The sequence below is a fragment of the Heliconius melpomene genome, chromosome 20 (genome assembly GCF_056956725.1).
Source record: "Heliconius melpomene rosina isolate 202511_hmr_F chromosome 20, ASM5695672v1, whole genome shotgun sequence".
NCBI lineage: Eukaryota > Metazoa > Arthropoda > Insecta > Lepidoptera > Nymphalidae > Heliconius > Heliconius melpomene.
Window position 1 is genome coordinate 6128171 of NC_140408.1, and position 22200 is coordinate 6150370.

Genomic DNA, 22200 nt, shown 5'->3' on the forward strand with positions numbered 1-22200 from the left:
GGAGTATAACTAAAATACAAATAAACGAACTATTAATTACTAGTAGCATCATCAAAGTCTGATAGTGACAAACTTCATTATAGTTAATGGAGTTTTGATTTGTGGAAAACGATAATGATAAGATTACAAGGTTCTTTGATAATAAATAGAAATCATCATTTAGTGCGGAATAATTAAAACAATCGGTAAGGCAAGATAATCTGACAATGCGATAAGGGCTGCTTATGCGCCGATCGAGCAGTCTTAGTTTGCAACGCGGCTGCTCCGCGTCGCGCCACCTGTGTCCTTCCATGTCATGTGTAAACTACCTTTAGTGACGTGACTCTTCAAAATGGTGTTGTGTCCGCCCTTCAAATGGGCGTCTAGAGGTGGGTTCAACCTCGCAACCCCAGTTCGTCGCACCGATTCTGACGATCGTAGACAGACTATTGTCGTAAGTATTGGCAATCTATCTTCTCTACAGATTTCATTATAAGCATTACAAGTGCTTAGTTCTACACAAAGAAGTCAATTGATATAAAAAAGGAGTGCAACGTAGTTTATTTCTCTATAATTTCTTCAGTACCTACAGATTAGAAAATGTTTTAAAAAATATGAGATTAATGACATTAAATTATAACATTTCCTAGTAAATGACATATATAATTTATATCTTATAAAGCATTACGATAATAATATACCTTCACGCTACTTAAGCGAGCTGTAGGTATTGTAGAACAATAAACAGTAACTTTTCCACTCTTACTTTTCACTAATATACCAATTGGTATACGGTGTACCCTACAATCTACGTAAAATCTGTAAATATAAGAAAACGACTACTTGAAGCCGTAGTGGCGCAGGGGTATAAGCGTGTGACTAACGGTTGTGGGTTCGATTCCCACTCGGGTAGCTTCATCGAAACTTGGATAGTTTTATAAGGATATTTTTGGTAGGATAAAAGTGACATAAATATATCATTTCTATATTACGGATTCCTACCTCAGGATTGTAGATCAACGGGAAGTACAACTTATAAAAGTTTACCTACTAAGATTTACGGGTCTTATTTGAAATGAGCTACAAACATAAGTTTGTAATTATCTTTTTCTTTGAAATATCTATAAAATTCCACTTTTCGATATTTTTCCTTTATTTGTGTTGTAAGTTCTCACTTCATGCCAAATTAAATTTCATAACTGTAGGTCCACTAGAAGTACGCTTAAAGTTTTGATTACGCAACGAATTTCATACAAAATTCAGCAAAATCAGTGCATACTTAAATGCTGGTATGTTTTGACTGCGTCGACGTTAAGCTTGATTTTTTCTGTGCTTCAAGGAACAATAGACCGAAATATTTGGCATTAATTGCAGCTTGAAACCTCCATGCAATATCAAGATAAATAGTCTTGACGTAACGGACAGACAAAAAGTGATCTTATAAGGGTTTTGTTTTTTCCTTTCAAGGTACGGAATCCTAAAAATGATATTTGCCCGCGTACGAGGTAACTAAATTAATTTTTGACCACCAAGTACGCACGGTATCTTCTAAGAACAGTTTATTGACACCAGTTTATTATTGCACTATAGTTTTTTTTCAATATTGCATTAAATCTTTCAATTGAACTTTATTAGCTTTTTTATATAGAAATAAATACAATAAAAAGCCATTTATTTCTTGGTAAAAAGTAAAATTGTAAGAAAGGTAAGGAGAGACCTCGGTTGACCTCCGAAAACATATTATCACCCTTTTTTGTTTGGTCTGATAGTATGAAATGTCATCATTTATCTTTTTTTAAATCTGTGTGTATTAAAAAAAATAGTTTTCACACATGTTGTGTTACGTAATCGTACGAAAAGGTAAAGATCAAAGAAATTCATAATCAAATAAAACGTAATCAGCCGAAATGATTATTAAGATGTAACAAAAGATAACATATTTGGATTGATTTTATCTGTATTATATTCATTATTTAAATAAATCGATTTAATTTAGCAAGATTAAGTATTAAAATCTATATTTTGTTAAGCGCATTGCATGTAATACGTTTTTTTTATTACTTTTAGTTTTTACTCCAATCCCTAGGTATAATATAAAGCGACAAAATGATTTCATGTACATCCTCATTCATTCAAACGAAGTGATCATTTGTTACGATTGTGGTATTGTCTCTTTTATTTCCTTTAAAATATGAGATATAGGTAAGGAATACAGTCAAAGGAATACTATACAAAGAAAAACCATATATTATACACTTTTGAAATGAGACATAGTAATGAGCACGTGATTTTAGATATATATTTATTTTTAAATATAGAAAACATCAAGGTGCCTGCGTGTGCGTACCTCTTTATTCCCGTCCCTTGTTATCAATTCTTTCACACATCATGTGTCCGCCCGGTCTATTCTCTGGATTTTAAGTTACCTTCCTCTATAGGTATAGACAGTATCATCGACAATATGATCTCGGTAGACATCCAAGATCTTCCTACCTTTTTAGTTTCTAAACACTCACTCTTGCATCTTTAATCGTTTTACCATAACTCACATCCATTTCCTATTAAAGTATTAAGCTCACTTGAACACGATCATCTTAATTTTTAGCAAGACAAATGTATTATCTCTCTCTGTTTGGATAAAGTAATATTCTACAAAATGTAATTGATGATGCTAATTGATGTATCTTAATGGGAAACGGAGTGTCTTAACACTAGGTTTCTTCTGTCTGCTTTGCTGTGCGCGGGATGCTGCGTGAAGCTGATGTATCTATATTATATATTTCTCTTTATGAAATTTCATTCTATTCTAGAGGCTGCCCGAATTAGGTCCAGATGTTGCAAGATTCGAAAGTAGACCTGCCAACGGAAATGTTTCACATTTCAAAAAGAGTATTAGTCTTCCAGTTGACTCTGCAGGTTCTAGTAAAAAGTCCAGTTACATGAGTATAGGGAGTGAAAAATCTTCCGGGAGTTATAACGACCTTAGGGATTCATATTCCGAATACCGAGATGAACGGAAAAGCAGTGCCGGCCGTAAAACAATTTCTGACTTAGTTCAATCTGATCCCGAGAAACGTGCCCGTCGGAAGCGGGGCATCATCGCACCGCATGCTCCACTTGACGCGGGAAAATTTCCTACTGACTTGAACTATGAAAAATTTGAGAAAGATGAAAAGTGAGTGATTTTATATAAAATATATTTACATATACACAAGTAAAAAAAAAATAAGTTAGAATTAAAAACAATATTGCCATTCTTATCTTAAGTCATGCTTATACAAATAAAAGGAACTCTATCAATATCCATTAATATATCAAGATCCCAAACGTAGGTTTTTATCAATTAGTTGATAAAAATAGACTACTATGACTCCATTGGTTAACTTTATGCATTATTTTTTCAATATTAGGTCTGCTGAACAGATCAAAAAGGCGATAATGGCTAATGATTTTTTGAAAAATATAATGGATGAGGAGCGTCTTAGAGCAGTAGTAGAGGCCGTGGGTCCCCAACAATTTCCTGCCGGAAGTTTGATGATTCGTGAAGGAGAAAGTGGAAGCCACTTGTACGTTTCTGCATATGGCCAATTTGAGGTCTTAAAAGGAGGCCAAGTTGTTAAGAATTTTGGTCCTGGTGAAGCTTTTGGGGAACTAGCTATTTTATATAAAGCAAAGAGATTTGCATCCATAAGGTGTAAGTATATTTAATATCTTAATACCGTTAGAAATTTAGAATCTCTAGCTGTCAGTACTTAAAATTAAAGAGCTATATTGTTCTAGGTATAACAGAGGCAAAAGTATGGACTTTAGAAAGACGTGTGTTCCAAAAAATTATGGTGCGCAGTGGCCGCCAAGAGCAAGAGGACAACATACGATTTTTATCTTCTGTACCACTGTTGCAAGGGATTCATCCTATTGAATTGACTAAAATTGCTGACTTTTTAAAAAGGGTAAATTACAAAATATACCTATTAATCTTATACAAGAATACTAGTACAAATTGGTATATTTGCAACTAAATATTTCTATTTATAGGGAATAGAATAGTACCTATTTGTTCATTAAAGATCTATAAATTATTGTAAGTAATAATTGTTGATATGGCCGCGATCCAAATACATAAACTGATGAGTGCGTATTACAGCCTTGTGATTAATAATTTGAAACAAACAAGATTCATGAAAACGTTGAACTAGAACTGTTAAAATGAAATTCTTATTGCGTTGGCAGGAGTTCTTCTCTGCTGGTACAGCAGTAGTGCGTCAAGGTGATCGTGGTGATAAATTTTATTTAATCCGTGGCGGTACAGTGGTGATAAGTAAACGTGAAGAGGATGGCGAAGAAAGACGTGTTGGTGCTCTTCGGAGGGGAGATTACTTCGGAGAACAGGCATTACTTCACGAAGATAGGCGTCTTGCAACTGTTACAGCTTTGCCTCCGGGCGTCGAATGCTTAACATTGGAACGCGGGTAAGTTTAATTAAATATTATTCCGGTTCTCTTAAATAATTTTATTCTAATATTACAATGTAAAAATACATATGGTTTAATTGTGTGATTTTGATATTTGCCCTAGGACATTATCATGATATTAAAATGGCTAAAAAGCTTCAATCTGTGTCGTCCCGCCGTAGGAGGGCGATTATATTTATTTAAGAAACATTATTGAATATTTAATTTAAATACAACAAATATTTTTATTTTTTAGACCATTTACAGAGCTGTTGGGCAATTTAGAAGAACTGAAAAATGTAAGACACTCAGATCCACGGCCCTCCCAACACAAAAAAACTTCTGTTGTTAAAAGCGGTAAGGTCAAAGACAATACATATGACTGATTAATATACTCACATTTATCTGTGGCTAAGCAACGATAAGACAAATTAGAATGATTAATTATACTATTTATCTTTAGCTACTCACATTTTACACATCAGCTATAATATCATATTCCTCACATATTCTAAATTTATGTCTTTATTTGTAAATAAAGGACTGTTCAATGAAACTATTAGTAAATCATCAATGCCATTGTTAGCCATTTTTTTAAGTGGATTTTTCTTTTATCTATATATATAAAATCGAAAGGTCACTCACTCATCACGAAATCTCAGATACTACATGTGCTAGGAATCTCAAATTTTGCATAGGAGTAACTTATAGGACGTAGGTGCTCGCTAAGACGGGAATTTGCAATATTCGACTTCTAAGGGGTTGTGTTTGGAGTTGAAAGTTTGTATGAAACTTCGTTACTACAAATGCTAGGAGTCTCAAATTTTGCATAGACGTCACTAGGACGTAATCATGGAGACAGAAATTAATAATAACATAGTTCACGCGGGTGAAACCGCGAGCGGGCCGCTAGTACATATATAAGATTGGTTTTTAATATTAGATAATGCACAACACAATGAGATTCATCTAAAAAAAGAGAATCGACAATTAAATGTCCATGCACTTATCCTCTTATTAATGCTTTTTCCAATGATTGCACTGAATCACACACAAGAAATAATTATAATTAACATCAACTCTTATATTCAAATAATTTAAAAGAAAAATTTGTTAGGAACATCTATTTTTAAAATGGTCGCCACGGCAAGCGTCTATCTCCAATGCTTATTGACAGAGGCGCCATCTCTCAACTAAGCAACCGATACGGTGCTTACACATATATCTATAGTATTAAATTATTAATAAACCACAGAACTTATTCACCTTAAAAACATATCTATATGTAATACCTAAAATATTTTAGAAATCATACATATGATAGTAAAAATTTAACATTTAGCGGACTCGAACCCGCACCTCTCGATACCGTCCAAGATGCATGGATTTGAGACCCGCTATGTTATTTTTTTATGTTTTCTAAAGTATGTTGTATTCTTATTATATTATTTTACATATTAATTATTAATTGCAAAAAGTGTGGACCTACCATATCTGTATTTACATATTTATTTAGAGTACCAATTCGTGGAGTTAAAGGACCTAGAAATTGTTGGTACTATGGGAGTCGGTGGGTTCGGGCGCGTGGAACTGGTTCAGTACAAGCGGAACCCATCCCTTACATTTGCCCTTAAATGTTTAAAGAAAGTGGACATGGTACAGCAACAACAACAAGAACATGCCTTTAATGAGAAAAACATTATGATGGTCTGCAATAGTAGATTTATTTGCAGGTAATAATCATTTGAAAAATAGAAGTTGGGAGAAAGTTAAATTCTATCATATCTAAATTTAATTATTTATTTACAGACTCTATAGTACGTTCAAAGATAATAAATACATTTATTTCCTGATGGAGCCGGTGTTAGGTGGAGACGTGTGGACAATACTCCAAAAACAGCGGTACTTTCCAGAAAATATCGCTCGCTTCATGATCGCTTGTGTGATCGAAGCTTTTCAGTATTTACACTCCAAAGATATTATTTATAGAGATCTTAAACCCGAAAACCTTATGCTCGACAAACAAGGTTATATTAAATTAGTAAGTAAAATAGGCCATTTTTTTTAATTAAATAGGTAGTATAATTGTACATTATTATATAATGCTCTTCTTTGGCATCTACAGGTTGATTTTGGATTTGCGAAAAGGTTAAGTTCAAACAGCAAAACATGGACATTTGCGGGCACTCCTGAATACGTTGCACCTGAAATTGTTCTCAACAAGGTTTGTACCGTCGTTACTAAGGGTAGTCAATATTAACTTACTTTAGATTTTTTAATTATATTTGTGGCCAACTCATAGGAACACTTTTCATAGGAATACTATTGACTAAATGTAAATAGGTATAACAAGATTAGGATATGAATTTTTTTATATTATTTAGGGAGCATCTTAACGAAAATCTTTTACGCCTATATGACCTGCCGTTGTTATTGTAATGTTATTGTAAACTAATTGTCAGTTTGGTTCACACTCGATCAGCGCCAGTTGGTAGACAATGTACTAGGTCGTCCGTCGTACTTAAATTACTAGTACATTTATTTACCTGGCAAAATTAATGAAGCACGGTGAAAAGGGGCTACATAAGTATATTCTTTGAAAAATAACGTAATAAATGTTTTCTTTTTAGGGTCATGACCGTGCTGTAGATTGCTGGGCACTGGGCGTTTTCGTGCACGAGCTGCTAGTGGGCAAGCCACCGTTCCGGGCTCCCGGCGGAGACCACATGAAGACATACACCCTCATATTGCGAGGCATCGACGCGGTCGCCTTCCACCCTCGTGTGCCCAAATCGGCGCAGATGCTCATTCGTAAACTATGCCGCGCAGTGCCCGCCGAGCGACTTGGCTATCTTAAAAATGGAATCAGTGATATCAAAAATCAAAAGTAAATAATATAATTTTTATACTGTAATGTCAAATAATTCTTAGTTAATATTAATAATTCTTAGTTAGGTAATACATGGATGTGCTCAAATGTTAAAATACATATACATAATTATCAAAACAATTGAAAAACTGAACAACAATTGTAAAATTGAACAATTGTAAAATTTAATTATTTTTAATTTTGATATTTTTTTAAATTTCCAGATGGTTCCTGGGTTTTGACTGGGAAGGTTTGCAACAAGGCAAGCTTAAGGCACCTCTGATACAGCCAGTGGCTAATGATCTCGATTTGTCTAACTTTGATAAATATCCCAAAGATAAATTACCTCCAGATGAAACTTCCGGCTGGGATATTAATTTTTAAATCGTCGCATCGGCTTATATACTTTTGAGTTATTAAAGTAGAATTATAAATATATGATATAAGATTTTTTAAAATTATTATATTTAATGTAATGAGGATAAAGACAATTATTTATTTACCGACATAATTTACACAATAAAATATTTTAGCTGTAGTTCTTGTTTTTATACCTATAGAATTTGTACACGTATATTTTAAAACTAGGTAGGTACTTTTTAACTTTTTACTTGGGTATATTTTTTTAGCTTCACGTTGTCCCGCATATAGCAGGGTAGGCCAGGGGAACTTAGTGTTAAGACACACCGTTCTCTACTTTCCGCCGAATTGTCGTGGCAATGCGTCTTGCAGCATAGAAAATATTATAGGGTATATTCTTATAATATTTGTAGGTATTATAAATTATTTACGAATCTAATTTAACTTTAATATATCTTTAGTTGTATGTATTATACGTATTCGGGTCATTAACACATTAACTTGTTTGTTGCCTTCAAATTAGACTTTAATCAGTCTAATGTCTATACTAGGATGAGAATATGTAGTCAACCTCAACCTACTACAATTGAACTCGTGACATGTAAACGGCAATAACACTCATTGCGCCAATAAATTGCTATAACTAAACAATAGACAAAATTCTTACAAGTCAAAAAAACTGTAAATTGTATAGTCTTTTTTAAAAAAAAAATCAAATTTATAAAAATGCAAGTTAACCAGTCGAAATGATGAGAAACACGTTCAAACTAACTTAGTTAATGAAAAGGAGGGCATGCTCTACACGATAAGCTAAATGTAGGTTGCACGGCGACCTCGTACCCCGGTGCCCCGCACTTTTCCACGCCTGCACCTTCGGCTGTTCTGCAGTGCAAAACAATAGGTATAGTATATTTGAAGAGAAAGTATTCATAATAAATTTGTTTTCTGCACCAGTATTTTAATTAAATGAGTGCAGTGCACCGACTGCTGGCTGCAGCGTCTGGGGCCTGTCGCGACTTGGAGGCATCCGACGAGAACGGATGATAAGCAAGGTTCGACCGCACTATTCACATTCAGTATTTAGTCTCTCGCGAGTGTGTACGGAAGGCTGGCGTGGTCGCGCACCTATGTCGCGTCATTTCGATTTTTGCAATACTACCGCGTCGTTCGATGAATACAAAACATTACACGTACTTACTTCACGCATTTAAATCCAACTAGGTATCATTTTAAATACAATGGACTGTAATAACAATATTATAATTTATTTTGTTCCATTCCGGTGGCTTTAAAACAGAGTGTATTCTTGTGAACTTGAATTTAAGTGAATAACATTGATAATTTTGTGAATACTTATATAGGTAAGATAAAAAAATCACATAAACATCAACACTTTCTATGTATGCAACCAATTCTGTACTGTTTTCGGTCTGATTCATTTTTATATTGTTGGATACCAAGGCTGTATTATAGGAGTTCATATTTATATACATTATTTTTTAAGAAAATATAGAAACAGACATGCAGATTGCTTAAGAGTTTGAAATTTAAAACTTAACAAAATGAAATTTAAAAATATAGGAAATATCAAGGCATGAGTAGAAAAAAAGAGAAAGATTCCAAACATTCAAGTGTAGTGTAAGGAGATTGTATTTCGAGGATGTTGTGTAAAATGTAAATGTTTCGGTCTTATAGCCTACCCAGTACCTACTATGCGTTCGCTGTCGATATTGACATTCCTAACGCATTCTATTTTACTTTTATTTTCTCGCTTTGGTATCAACTTTATTTTTGTTATTGGAAACAGCAAAATCTAAATAATCTAATATTGCAAGATTGTGTACCAACCATTACATTTGTAATTTTGCTATTTAGATTTTTTTATTTGTATGATTTTAACATTACTTAAAAATATATAGTAAACCACAAGTAGATATATTTCAAAAAAATTAAACATTTTCTTTAATACATCATCTCAATCAATTTACACGTTCAAACGGAAATTGTAGAATTCCATTGAGTTGGGAATAACCAGCCGGTGCTGTCAATTGAGCATGACGTAGTGACCCTAACAGTGCATTCCTCTGAAGTACTAATACGATATACTTAATAAATTATTAGAATGCAATATTTTTATAATATAAATGGAGCAATGTTTAGAATTTTTACAAACCTATATAAATAAATAATTAAATAGCACCATAAAATATTAGTAAAGTAGTTAGATACATTATTTTAGTCTCGTATATCTTAGGAATCATCCGCGTAATAGCACATCCATGATCCAACAATCTAATAAATAAACATAAAACAAGAGTTAATTAAATAAAATCAAGAAGGATACAGCGAAACGAATAAAAATTAAGTCTTTAATCATATTTACATTTTTTAAATTTAATTATCTATCCTATAATAAAAACGTGAAAAAAATGTGTTTGTCCATATAAGTATATTTAGGACCTACCCATGACTTTTTAAATCTTTGCCTGTTTGTTTGTACACATCTTGGGAACTATTGGTCGCATGAGTCCTTTTATTATGATATAGCTATAAGGCCTGCGGAGAATCTATGCTATAGTTACTTTCCTTTGAACACTAGCATGCTTGATGTAAAATTATAGTGGTCCAGCTAAACAACAGCTATTGAGTGTAATGAACATTTTCCATTGAGATATCAAACAATGAACATCTGTTGGAAAACTACAACAGCCCAAACAATTTTCAAGATGTCGCCTTATAGCAAAAGTTATACAGTATGCTATAGAAGGAAATTTTAATCTATACAGATAAACAAAGGCCAGTCGTGGCACAGGAACACAAGCGTGTGACTGTAAGCCCGACAGGTTGCGTCAATCTCACTCGAGGAAAATAAATATATATTCGTATTGTTTAAGCAGGCGAAGCCGCACGTGGCCGCTACTTAATAAATTAAATGTCTTTGAAAATTTAAGTTAAGACCATCGTGGCGCAGTGGACTTTTCACCGTTTGACTGTAATTGCGGTGGTTGAATTGAATTGAATTAAGGTCTGTCCTCACGAAAATAATTATATTTAAATAGTTTATATTTTTCGTCTGAATTTGGGTAAAAAGCGAAGAAATGAGTTTCTTGCCATATATTCTGCTTGCCGACTAGCTGCAAATTTCAGTCACATTGGGAGATAATTGAAAGTAGCATGGCATTAATTATTTTAGCGTTAATAGTAAGCTGTCGTGAGTATTATTTGTATAAACTTTTGAGTTAAGTTTCTGAATTCAATATGCTTATATTGAATTATAATACTGTTAGCGTACAAGTGGGTAGATTTAGGTAAAACAAAAGACAATAAAAGCAGTGGAATTGTGTCAAACGGACAAAGTTGCTTGTAGGCGGAAGCCCTGATTGGAAGGTATCTAGTGTGTAATGTTGTTATTGAGTGATACGTGTCACTTATTGTAATTACGTGGAACCTCTGTCCGAGTACGTTGGAAACATAGACGTTATGTGTTTTTATCGTGTTCATTTTAAAAACGTTAACCGCTTTCGTTTTCTAACAATATCTTTTTTATAACTACAAGAAAATGGAGGCAGTGTGCGTGCACGGTGACGGCACGTGTCAGGTGCACGCGCTGGCTGCGGCACTGCATACGCTAGGCCTCTACTGTGCTGCCATCTCCACAGCTCTCATCTGCTGCTGTTCATCACGACGTCCTCGCTGGTTAGAATCTTTTTAAAATATTAATTATTCTTATAATATTTATATATAAGTACAATATAAGGTAACATTTAGTTATGCAAATTTATAAATGTGCGATTAAAAACTATGCCTATATTTAAATAACGAAATAATATAAATTATTACTAAAATCCCGTTTTATAATTTTAAATATTTCAAGTAACATGTGGAAATCCAATAGCGCAATTTGGACTTAAATGCAAATAATCGTATATATATCACCTGGACACAAATTCTAAGAAGCGCGATAATTATCAAAATTGAAATTATACGGCCGTAGATAAAACATTACTTAAAACCAACTTTAAAAACATACTTTTCTACACTAAGTGCTTTAAATACTATTATTTATTTATTTATTACCATTTAACGTACTCGGAGCTATAAGTTATATGAGCCTAAACTCGAGTCTTATATTAGTAACCTCTGAAGAGTTCAGGTCCTGGCTCCATCAACAGCCCAGATCGATGATACCATATTATTGTGTTGTCACCTAAGTTACGTATTAATGCTAAGTTTTAAAGTGGAACAAATTCAATTTCATAGATTTAATTACATAGTTACAGCTCTACCTATAAAAGGGTGTTGATTTTAAAATAACCGCACGTTAATACTTCATTGTAATTGAAATATTTTATAACATAATGGCTTTAATTATATTATATGATACATGAAACGTTTCAGGCATGGCGGCCGGTGGCGTGGTCAGAATGTGAGAGGCATAGCCAGCCTTGCTTTAGGAGTAATATGGTGCTGTGGTGCAGCTGCCGCATCTCTCCGCCCCGCAAACACTGTGCGGCTGGTAGCAGCCCTGATGGCGCCCTTAGCGTGGCTTGCTGCAGCAGCGATGCATGTGTCTCTGTGGTCCCGACGATTGTCAGCTCCTATACTCTACTTAGTAATCTATTGGCTATTATCAGCTACTGTTTCTGGTACCATCGTTTACCACTTCGTGCTCGTCGGTGTTTCATCAAATCATGTAGAAATATATATACATGGAGCTGGAACGTTCTTAGCGTTCATTATTTCAGTAGTGGACTGTCTATGTTTTTATGATGAAGTAAGTAAAATTAATAAATAATGATTTAAATGTTAACATAAACATTATAATGGTGTCAAAATGATTAACATAATCATGAAAAAATTACATTTTACTATCTCTCTTTATTTTATTTTTTTTGCTTATAAATAAAACAAACTTATATAGACGGCGCAGGGGCAGAAAGTGTGCCTATAAACGTGATTGGTTATGGGTTCGATCCCCACTCGAAGAAATGAAATATTTATTTAAATTTATATTTTCATTTCTTCGAACAACACGTAATACTGCCATAGTTCGGCGGAAAGTAGAGAACGGAGTGTCTTAACATTAGGTTCTCTCTGAAAAGTAAAGCTGATTTTTTGTACATATACTTAGACTATGAGGTAAATCCAAAATTAATTACAACAGGTTGCGCGTCGTCCTCAATGTTGGCCGAAAAGTACAGGGGACTTCGACAAGAATTTATATAAATATAATGAAACACATTTTTATTCAAAAATAACTTTCTTTTGGTTAAATCCTCTGCTATATAAAGGCTTTTGGTCGCCACTAGAGAAAGACGACTTAGGTGATATACCCGAAAGCGAACATGCAAGTACATATTTTGATAAACTAAAGGTAAACAATAGAAATAAACACGATTCATTGTTGTGTCTTTTAATGTTTTGTTTTTAATTTATATTTCAATAAATTTTGTTTGTATTTCAGGTTGTATTTAATAATGAAAATATGCTTAGCTTATGGCATGGTTACATGCGCATGGTTTGGCCTAATTTTTATATTGCAGGCATATTGAAACTTTGTAGTGATTTAATAAGCGTCGTACCTGCCCTAGGTTTAGCAACTATTATTCAATTTGTAAATGATCCAGTTCTGAACAACGATTTTGAATCAGAAGTGACTATTCAAGAATTGCTATCGAATGGTCACGCAATGCTCGTAATTGTCACGCTGGCACTGATTATTCAAGCTTTATTGTCACAAAATTCCACTCACTTGGTTACAGCCGAAGGTACTCGGCTAAAAATGGCGTTGCAAGTAAGTCACTTCAACGTGAATTCTATGCTTGAAGAAAATATTCGCCTAATATTCGCTTAAAATTTCCGCCTTTTTTTGCAGAGCACAATTTACGACAAATGCACAAGATTGTCCCTGTGGTCTGCGGACTCGGACTCGAGTGAGAAGTCTCCACTGATGAAACATGAAGGCGAAGCTAATATTCAGTCTGGCCTACTCACCAATTTAGTATCACAAGATACTTATAATATTATGTCGTGTATTTGCATCTTTCATTACACATGGGCGATACCAGTAAAAGCAAGTATTTTACGAATTTTATTATAAAAATTTAAACAAATATACACTTAACTAGCGGCGCGCCCGCGGCTTCGCCTGCGTGAGCTACGTTATTATTAATTTCTGTCTCCATGAGTACCTACGTCCTATAAGTGACGTCCATGCAAAATTTGAGACTCCTAGCACTTGTAGTTTCTGAGATATCGTGATGAGTGAGTGAGTGACCTTTCGATTTTATATATACTTAATAATATTTTCTTCATTATAGGTAATTTTTATTTTATACCTACTCTATACAAAATTGGGTATAAGTGCTATTATGGGCACCATCATCTGTTTCTGGATTATAACCCCTTTACAACTCTATATCGGCAAAAAGATCTCCGATAACTCGCGAGATATTTCAAAATGTACCGATCATAGAATATCAAAAATATCTGAAATTTTGGAAGGATTGAATGTCATAAAATTATATGTGTGGGAAGATTTATTTAACGAAAAAATATTGCAATTAAGGGAAGTCGAATTAAAAATGTTAAATAAAGATTCTGCATACTGGGGAATATTGAGTAAGTATATGCACTGTATAAATACCTTATCTACGAGTATAATTATCATTCTAATTACAATTTCATGTTATTTTTTCCTTTGTCAGATTTTACAACACATGTTTCGTCAATATTGGTCGCTGTCGTAACTTTTACGTTGCACTATTATTTCGGAAACAGCACGATGAGTTTAAATGCTGTCAATATTTTTGCTGGACTAGCTCTATTTAATCAATTGACAGTTCCATTTTTAATTTTGCCTGTGACCATCCTTATGTTCATCCAAGCTATGGTAAGCTCGTGATATAATTTACGTTATTTTCAATTGTTGTTTGTTTTCTGTTAACGTGAAACTACCAGTAAATAAAAGAATTTCTTTAGGTGAGTACGAAACGAATAAAGGATTTCCTGGAACTTCCAGAATCCTACAATGATGCTAATAAAGAAAAAAATAGTAGAAAAATACCAAATAAGCAAAATGAGACTGTTCATGATGTCAGTCCTGAAGCCAATCCACTTGCAGAATACGATGAGGTCGATGCGGACCTTGAAGATAAACTGTTTGATGACAACTGCAAGATGTCTGGTCACAGAAATCAAGAGCAATATTTAATAAGGTTTAAAAATACTGCTTTTTCATGGAAACTGAAAGACTTTCAAAATTTTTGGTTAGAAATCGATGATTTGGATATACCAGCAGGTAAGAAAAAAAATTATATAATATTATTATTAAATTATATCTGTGTATGTATGTAATAATATTATATACCTATCTACTTTATTTTTAATTATATGAATTATCTTTAGGCAAATTAATAATGGTGGTTGGAGCTTCTGGATCCGGTAAGTCTTCTCTGCTTTCAGCTATAATTGGAGAAATGTATAATGAAAAAGGAGATATAACTATTAGCAGGTATTTTAAAAAGAACTATTTATACAACAACTATACAGATCACGGGTAATAAAAAAACCATTTAAAATTACACAAATTCTGTTTTTCAGGCATTGCCAAATGTGGTATTGTGGTCAACCTCCTTGGTTACTTCATGGTACAATAAAAGATAATATAGTCATGGGAAGTATGTGGTGTCCTCAAAAGTATGCAAGAGTGTTACGTGCAACGGGCTTGCGACCGGACTTGCAGATTTTACCAGGTTATTTAAATTTTTTTTTACATTCACGCTGTATCTCGGGGATATATAGGGATAATCAGACGAAACCTAGTAGTAGTCTAGTATTAGCATTTTTCGCCCATTTTATGAAACCATTTACCTAAGCGGCTGTAGTTTATCTTCTAATTTTATTTCAATCACGTTGACAAGCAGATGCTGTGCTAACGCGCCACGACGGCCTTAATGTCATTACTACTCATAGTATAAAATTAATTAGGTATTAAAAATAAAACAGAATATAGTTTTTTCTTTTTCATTGTTTGTAAACAATTCGCCATCTGTAGATGGCGACAATACTTTTTTAGGAAATTATGGGACACCGTTGTCTGGAGGGCAACGTGTGCGCTTGTGTATAGCACGCGCACTATATTCTCGAGCAAGACTAATTGTGTTGGATGAGCCGTTTGGTGCTTTGGATGTTATCTTAGCTGAGCACGTAGTAACAAAGGCACTGCTGCCCGCCGTCCGCTCTGGGCGCACAGTTGTATTAGCCACTAATAGATTGGAATTAATACACTACGCCGATATGGTAAAATATATTTTACTTATACCTATATATTTAAAATTAACTAGGCTGCTTATTTTGTATAGTTTCCTTAATTATGTTTATAATTGTACATTTTATATATTCTTTTAATTCACCCAATGTTATGTTTAATTAGATAATAGCAATGGAAGACGGCCGTGTAAGCGGTGTTGGCCGTTTAAATAAAGTGTGTAACGGCGTGATCACCGAATGGGCACAGCTGGCAGCGGAAGCACGAGCAACAGCGGGACGCACCGGCGCCGGCCCTCCTGGGGGCAGCACACGGGAAAGACTACAACTTCTTCGAACAATTAGCCGCAAAGAATTTGATAGGCAAATGTCTGATGACACTTTGGTGCGTGTTTAGTGCAAAAAATATTTTTATTATTTTCAACCATTAGAGGTGCTGGCCCATTAAAATATTACTTATAATTGGGATAACTGGTGATTTCTTTTTATTAGATAAACGAAGTAATTGGAGCTCACTTACTGACGGAGGTACCAATGTGCACAGCTGGCACTTGGCGACGAAAAGCAAAACAAATGGGACTATCCTTTTCACGTCAGATATCTTCCCCGCCTACCTTTGTGCAACGTCTAAAGTAAGTGGGAGAGTGCATGCTGTGCTAGTTTGTAATACTGGAATATAACCCTTCCAAAGAAGGATTGATATGATCCCTCGCTGGAAGAGATTACCCATGACCATTGCGACTGATATGAGATATATCATGACTCCAACTCCGTCCCTGAGTGGGAATCGGAGTCAGACTATATATTCTCTTGCAATAATTATCATGTTAGAAAATTATATTCTCATTTTATTACAAACAAGGTGGTCTCGAGAAGTAAGGCGAGCAGTTAGCGCAGACGCCACAAATGAAATGTTGCAGCATGAAGCTAGTTTACTGCGGCGTATATTAAGTGGACGACCTTATCGGACTTTATCTAGGTATTGTTTATTGTATATAAATATACATGAATAGTGACGACTAGGTTAAAAAGATAAAAGATGAAAGTACTTATATAAGTACGAAGAACCTTCTACAATTCTATATGTTTCCCTTACAGGTGGACTGATAGAACACTTCAACGCCTTTTAAGCGTAAATTCTGAAACGTCTAATGAGGTCCAGACGAATGGTGAGCTTAGATTGTGATTAAAGATACGAGAAGTGATTAGTATTGATAAAAAATTAAAATCATCATTAGATTTTTACCATAATGTGTCTTTTGTCCAAAAGTTATTAAAAGTAGTACCTACTTATATAATATAACAAAATATATAAAGTGATGTTAATGTAAGTCATCTACCTTATGTTACTGCTACAATAATGCATATAAAGTTGATTAAAACTCGAAAAGATTTTAAATAAACAAGTAAAATGATAGTTGTTATATATTTGTTCTAAGGAGTTGTAATGGAATCGTCACCCGATGCGACATTCACCTCAATAACTTCAAATGGTATCGAAACATCCGCTGCGCCAGATTCTAACTTCCTAACTACTGCTAATAAAGAAGTTACAGAACCTGTTTTGAGCGAGGTAATTATATTTATACATATAGGGAAACTACAGATTTCTATGAACTCGTGGCACGTACTTTTATTTATTCATCTATGGTATCTTCGATATTGGATATCACTTCTCAATTTATGCTTGGTTGTCTCACTCTCTTAAGGCATACAGTAAAACCAAGGTCTTTAAAATTTTATTTCACTGCATCTATAGTGTTATGTTTGTAAGTTATATTACCTATATAGGTTAAAATAAAAAAATGTCAAGGAAGTACGCTGTCTTTGCAGAGCATATGATATGATGTTAGTTAAGTTTTCTGTTAATTGTCTGTACGTGCTTACACCGTATTATTTTTACCAAAAATTATACCGGTATGTTGTACCGAATAATTATAGTATTGGACCGATATAGGTGCTTTATAGAATCGAATCTTTATAGGATCGAATCGATCTTTAAAAAAACGACTAGCAATATGGAAGTGTTTTGATATTGTTTAATATAAAAATTTTGCCGACATGTTGGCCATTTGTCAGAGTTCACTTAAAAATTTTACTAAAAACTTATGTTTTTATTTAAAACTACAAATAAACAAGAGACGTAGATAGACATTTACATTTTACGCCAACCTTGTATAAAGTTAGATTAAGTAGATATTTTCTTTGAATAGGTACTAGTACCCTACCGCAATTTTGTTTGTGTTTAAATATATTGTATTTAAAAAGGATGTAACATTATATTTACTTATTTAGTGTACAATATGGTGGAAATATTCTCACGCCTGCGGTTGGTGGGGCGTCGTCTACCTGATGTGTGCGGCGACAGCGCAAGCCATCTGCCTCACTGCTGATTATTGGCTTTCGCTTCTAGCCACAAAGAACTCGCAACAACCTCTCTCCTATGAACAGGTCACAAATCTTACTATTCTACAAATTAATAATTTTACAAATCTCGGTATAGATGGAAAGTAAAAACCTTTTGAACTTTATATTCGTATTGAAAATAAAAACAATTCTGTCATCATAATTATATTTACTTAAAATGTGTTAAAAACTATCCATGATATTTATAATTTATAGATATGGGGCATGTTACGCGCGTACGCTCTGTGGAGTGCCGGTGGTCTGTGCGTCGCAGGTTGTGCCCAGGCTGCATGCGCTTGCGCAGGCGCGTTTTCAAGAAGAATTTTACATGAACGCTTACTCCATGCTACTCTGCACGCACCAATCGACCATCATAACACACACGCAGCTGGGGACACATTACACCGGTTTTCTTCTGACTCATTAGTTATTGATAAGGTATTTTTTTTTCATAAATATCATTATGTAAGTACATTATCGCCCACGTTATAATATAATTACTGTATATTGATAACCATTGTAGAAGCTGCCGACGGCAATAAACAGATGGGCTCAGTTGGGTTTCCTGTGCATCGCTGCCATAGTGGTCAACGTAGTGGCTTCACCATGGACGCTTCTTGCGATGATACCGGTTATCGTATCATACATTGTTCTGCAATCGATATATCTACGCAATGCTAGGTAAAAATAGAAATATAAAATTATATTAATGATTAACTATATAAATTTACTAAACATATCTTTACGTGATTTTGTTTCAAGAGAATAGATAAAAATTAGTTCAAGTAAGGTATGAAGGTAAGATGAAAGGGCTCTGGCTCAGCTAAGCTTGAATTTTAGAAAAAACTCGAGATTTCCAATTTTTGTACGGAACCTTCGGTGGGCGAGCCCTCCTCACGTCTAACAAACTTCTTAACACTGTGTAACTCATGGCAGGGCATTAATTAACAAATAAAATTGAAATAAGAATTTAGAATACTATTAGGTTTTTATATACCTATGAAATTGGCGTTTTGTTCTACTGGCCACTTAATCACAAATTTCTCCTCTTTGGTACCAAATTCAAATTTATATAGCTATTTACACATGTATTTGTGTTTCGTTAACCGTCATTCATTTGTTTATTTTTTCTGTTTACGTCACGCATTTCAAAATGAAAAATTTGAAATCTACCGTGGCACCAGTGCTGCGGAAATGGCTCGAAGGGTTAATGATGTGTCTCTGCCTTCCTTGGTACATGTAGAATACAGCGTGAAGCTGAAGAGGAAGCTAATAATAAAATAGTAACTGTGTCGCAGAGAGCTTCAACACATGGAAGCGGAGAGTGCGGTGCGCGCGGTGTCACTGGCGGCGCAGACGCTGGCGGGCGCAGCCACGGTGCGCGTGGGCCGCATGCGCGCACAGATGCTCAGCGCTTTCTGCCACCGTCTGGATGACAACCATTATGCACTATTACTGCTCAATTCTGCTAATCGATGGTTAAGTTTGACATTGGTAAATATTCCGGTTATTAAAATCGTTAAAGTACCTTATTATTAGCTAGGATATACATATATTTTTCATTCATACTTCCTGGCTTTGCACCCATTGCTGTTCATTGTGTTAAAGTAGCTACTAGGACGCCCAACACAAATATCATTAGAAAGTATTAAAAAAAATACTTTCCCAAGGTTTTCATGTCAATTATTAATTAATTACTATTTCTATATATATATTTTCATAATGGTTACTTGTTGCTAGGACATGGTGGGTGCAGCGAGCGTGTGCGTGTCACTGGCGGCGGCGCTGCGAGGCGGCGGGGGCGCGCTGGCGGGGCTGGCGGGCGCGTACTCGCTGCTACTGCCGGTGTACCTGGCGCACCTGGCCAAGTGCCGCGCTGACTTAGACTTACAACTCTCTGCTCTGCAGCGAATACTAAGCAGTACTAATATACCACAAGAAGATTATAAAGAAGATTGTAAGAATTTTTATAAGGTTCTTTTAATTATTTAGTATGACAGTAATGGTACAATTAAATATATACTTATATATTATTATTATACTTAAATATTATATATTGCCTTTAAATTGTTACCCACTTATATAACTTTACAGGTCCGATTCCAAGAGACTGGCAAAGAAATGGAAAAATAGAATTCCAAGATGTAAGCATACAACATCAGGAAAATGCAGCACCAGTGCTCAAGAACATAAGTATCACTATAAAGTCTGGTCAAAAGGTTCGTGTTAAAAACTATACATTTAATTACTCTGCTCATTGTCATTAAAATTTCAAGATTCTGCATTTTTTTGTCTATGTTCAATGTAGGTAGCTATTTGTGGGCGGAGCGGAAGCGGAAAATCAACTTTACTTCTAAGTTGCGTTCGAGCCACTTACTTCCACAAAGGCCGTCTGTTAGTCGACGGCCACGATATCAGGCACGTCCCACTGCGTGCCTTGCGACATCGTGTAGTCGTTTTGCCACAAGAAGCCTTTATGTTTTCGGGAACACTACGAGAGAATCTCGATCCACTCGCAGTACATACTGACGAAGAAATCTTTCGATGTCTTCGTGCTGTAGGACTGTATGACTATGTGACTGCTCAATCAGCTGGTTTAGGTATCAAAATTTTATCAATATTTTTTAGTTTTGTGTTGTGAGTTCAACCCCTATTTGCGGGCATGGTTATACTTAGATTATTTTTGATCTTGGTAATGTAAAATGTATGGCTGAGTTCAGCCATTCAACATGTAATGTCTCGACTTCAGAAACGTGGCTACTGTGTGTATGTTTGTAGAGTGCAGCGTAAGCGGGTGGTGCGGGGAGTGGGGCGGTGGGCGAGGCGCACGGGTGTGCGCGGCGCGCGCGGCTCTGCACGCGCAGTTCGCGGCGGCGCTGCTGCTGGACGAGCCCGGCGCGGCGCTCGACGCCTCCGCCGAGCGCGCGCTTCTGCAGGCCTTCTCCGCTGTGGCTCCCAACACTACTATTATAACAGTCGCTGTAAGCATTTTATAAAATAATTTATTAATACTAGATTCAATCTCTTTATTCTACTTGACAATACGACATAAATGTTAAATGCAAGAGTTGGAACACTAACCTCATATAAAATCATTTATATCCGATGTTTATATTATCTAAACAACCGAAGTTATTCAATGAAATAATATTGTTCAGCATCGCGTGTCGTCAGTGCGTGGCTACGACAGTGTCGTCGTCCTGGAGGACGGGGCGGTGGCGGAGCGCGGAGACCTCGACGCTTTGTTGAGCGCGCCCGCCTCGCGCCTCTCCTGCGCCCTTGCCGCTGCAAACACGCGGCAGAGACAACTCTGAACACTTAAGAAGTTATTCTTATTACTTCGTACTATTGTATTCTGAGGACAGCAATTCTCCAAACACATTTGACTTATAAAGATATTTGGTACGCGCTTTAATGTACTTTTTAATGAATACAATAATATAACTTATTGTACATTACATCTTTTATCACAGAGCACACTAACATGTGCATTTCTGACGAGATTTTTTCTATTTGTACATAAATATTTATATATATAGGTATTTTATACTACTTTCTGACATTCCTTCCAAGAACTTATATGCAAAAAGTTCATAAAGGCGTAAACATTTTAGCCACTTTTATTTTTGTAACAGTAACGTGGATTAATTTTAACAAGTGTTTAAAGGGATTGATTTATAATTCATTTATAATTTATATCACATGCATTCAGATATTAGATAAAGTACAGTAAAATTTCAAAAATCTATTTCACCAAAAATAATAATTTATTTGTATGATTGCGACACTAATTTTTCCTGTGTATGTAAATTGTAATTTAAGCGATGAGTGACATTTATTGAATAAATATATAAATAAAACAATTTA

The 22200-nt window shown here is 34.9% G+C and overlaps 2 protein-coding genes across 6 annotated transcripts; both read left to right on the forward strand.

The window, feature by feature from the left end:
- Window positions 1-164: 164 nt before the first annotated feature.
- Window positions 165-7837, forward strand: LOC146527736 (cGMP-dependent protein kinase, isozyme 1-like). The gene is made up of 11 exons (XM_085204191.1): window positions 165-433; window positions 2790-3154; window positions 3390-3673; window positions 3760-3929; window positions 4210-4448; window positions 4687-4787; window positions 5947-6163; window positions 6240-6471; window positions 6556-6654; window positions 7061-7317; window positions 7524-7837. Exons 1-11 carry the CDS (start codon window positions 332-334, stop codon window positions 7681-7683), a joined length of 2226 nt encoding a protein of 741 aa, XP_085060317.1. The 5' UTR covers window positions 165-331; the 3' UTR covers window positions 7684-7837.
- An 853-nt stretch (window positions 7838-8690) lies between these two features.
- Window positions 8691-22196, forward strand: LOC146527737 (ATP-binding cassette sub-family C member 9-like). Of its 5 annotated transcripts, XM_085204180.1 has the most exons (27): window positions 8731-9020; window positions 10446-10684; window positions 11216-11355; window positions 12058-12433; window positions 12824-13033; window positions 13124-13453; window positions 13535-13732; window positions 13980-14280; window positions 14367-14551; window positions 14641-14959; window positions 15067-15172; window positions 15262-15413; window positions 15716-15960; window positions 16094-16312; window positions 16420-16559; window positions 16790-16906; window positions 17026-17096; window positions 17367-17500; window positions 18223-18378; window positions 18550-18771; window positions 18857-19014; window positions 19632-19827; window positions 20074-20290; window positions 20428-20552; window positions 20642-20933; window positions 21112-21314; window positions 21492-22196. In XM_085204180.1, the coding sequence occupies exons 3-27, from the start codon at window positions 11219-11221 to the stop codon at window positions 21645-21647; spliced, it is 4965 nt and encodes a 1654-aa protein (XP_085060306.1). In that variant the 5' UTR covers window positions 8731-9020; window positions 10446-10684; window positions 11216-11218; the 3' UTR covers window positions 21648-22196. The 5 variants fall into 5 exon arrangements, with proteins under 5 accessions (XP_085060309.1, XP_085060306.1, XP_085060305.1 ...); XM_085204179.1 differs by lacking the exon at window positions 10446-10684; XM_085204181.1 differs by lacking the exons at window positions 8731-9020; window positions 10446-10684 and adding an exon at window positions 11016-11117.
- Window positions 22197-22200: the final 4 nt, after the last annotated feature.

Excerpts from the sequence above, each read along its gene's own strand:
- LOC146527737 (XM_085204180.1), top strand. The coding sequence starts at position 11,219 with ATGGAGGCAGTGTGCGTGCACGGTGACGGCACGTGTCAGGTGCACGCG. Across the intron at positions 13,454-13,534 it reads GGCTAAAAATGGCGTTGCAA|AGCACAATTTACGACAAATG; the intron begins GTAAGTCACTTC and ends CTTTTTTTGCAG. Across the intron at positions 13,733-13,979 it reads CATGGGCGATACCAGTAAAA|GTAATTTTTATTTTATACCT; the intron begins GCAAGTATTTTA and ends TCTTCATTATAG.
- LOC146527736 (XM_085204191.1), top strand. The coding sequence starts at position 332 with ATGGTGTTGTGTCCGCCCTTCAAATGGGCGTCTAGAGGTGGGTTCAAC. Across the intron at positions 434-2,789 it reads ATCGTAGACAGACTATTGTC|AGGCTGCCCGAATTAGGTCC; the intron begins GTAAGTATTGGC and ends ATTCTATTCTAG. Across the intron at positions 3,930-4,209 it reads TTGCTGACTTTTTAAAAAGG|GAGTTCTTCTCTGCTGGTAC; the intron begins GTAAATTACAAA and ends TTGCGTTGGCAG.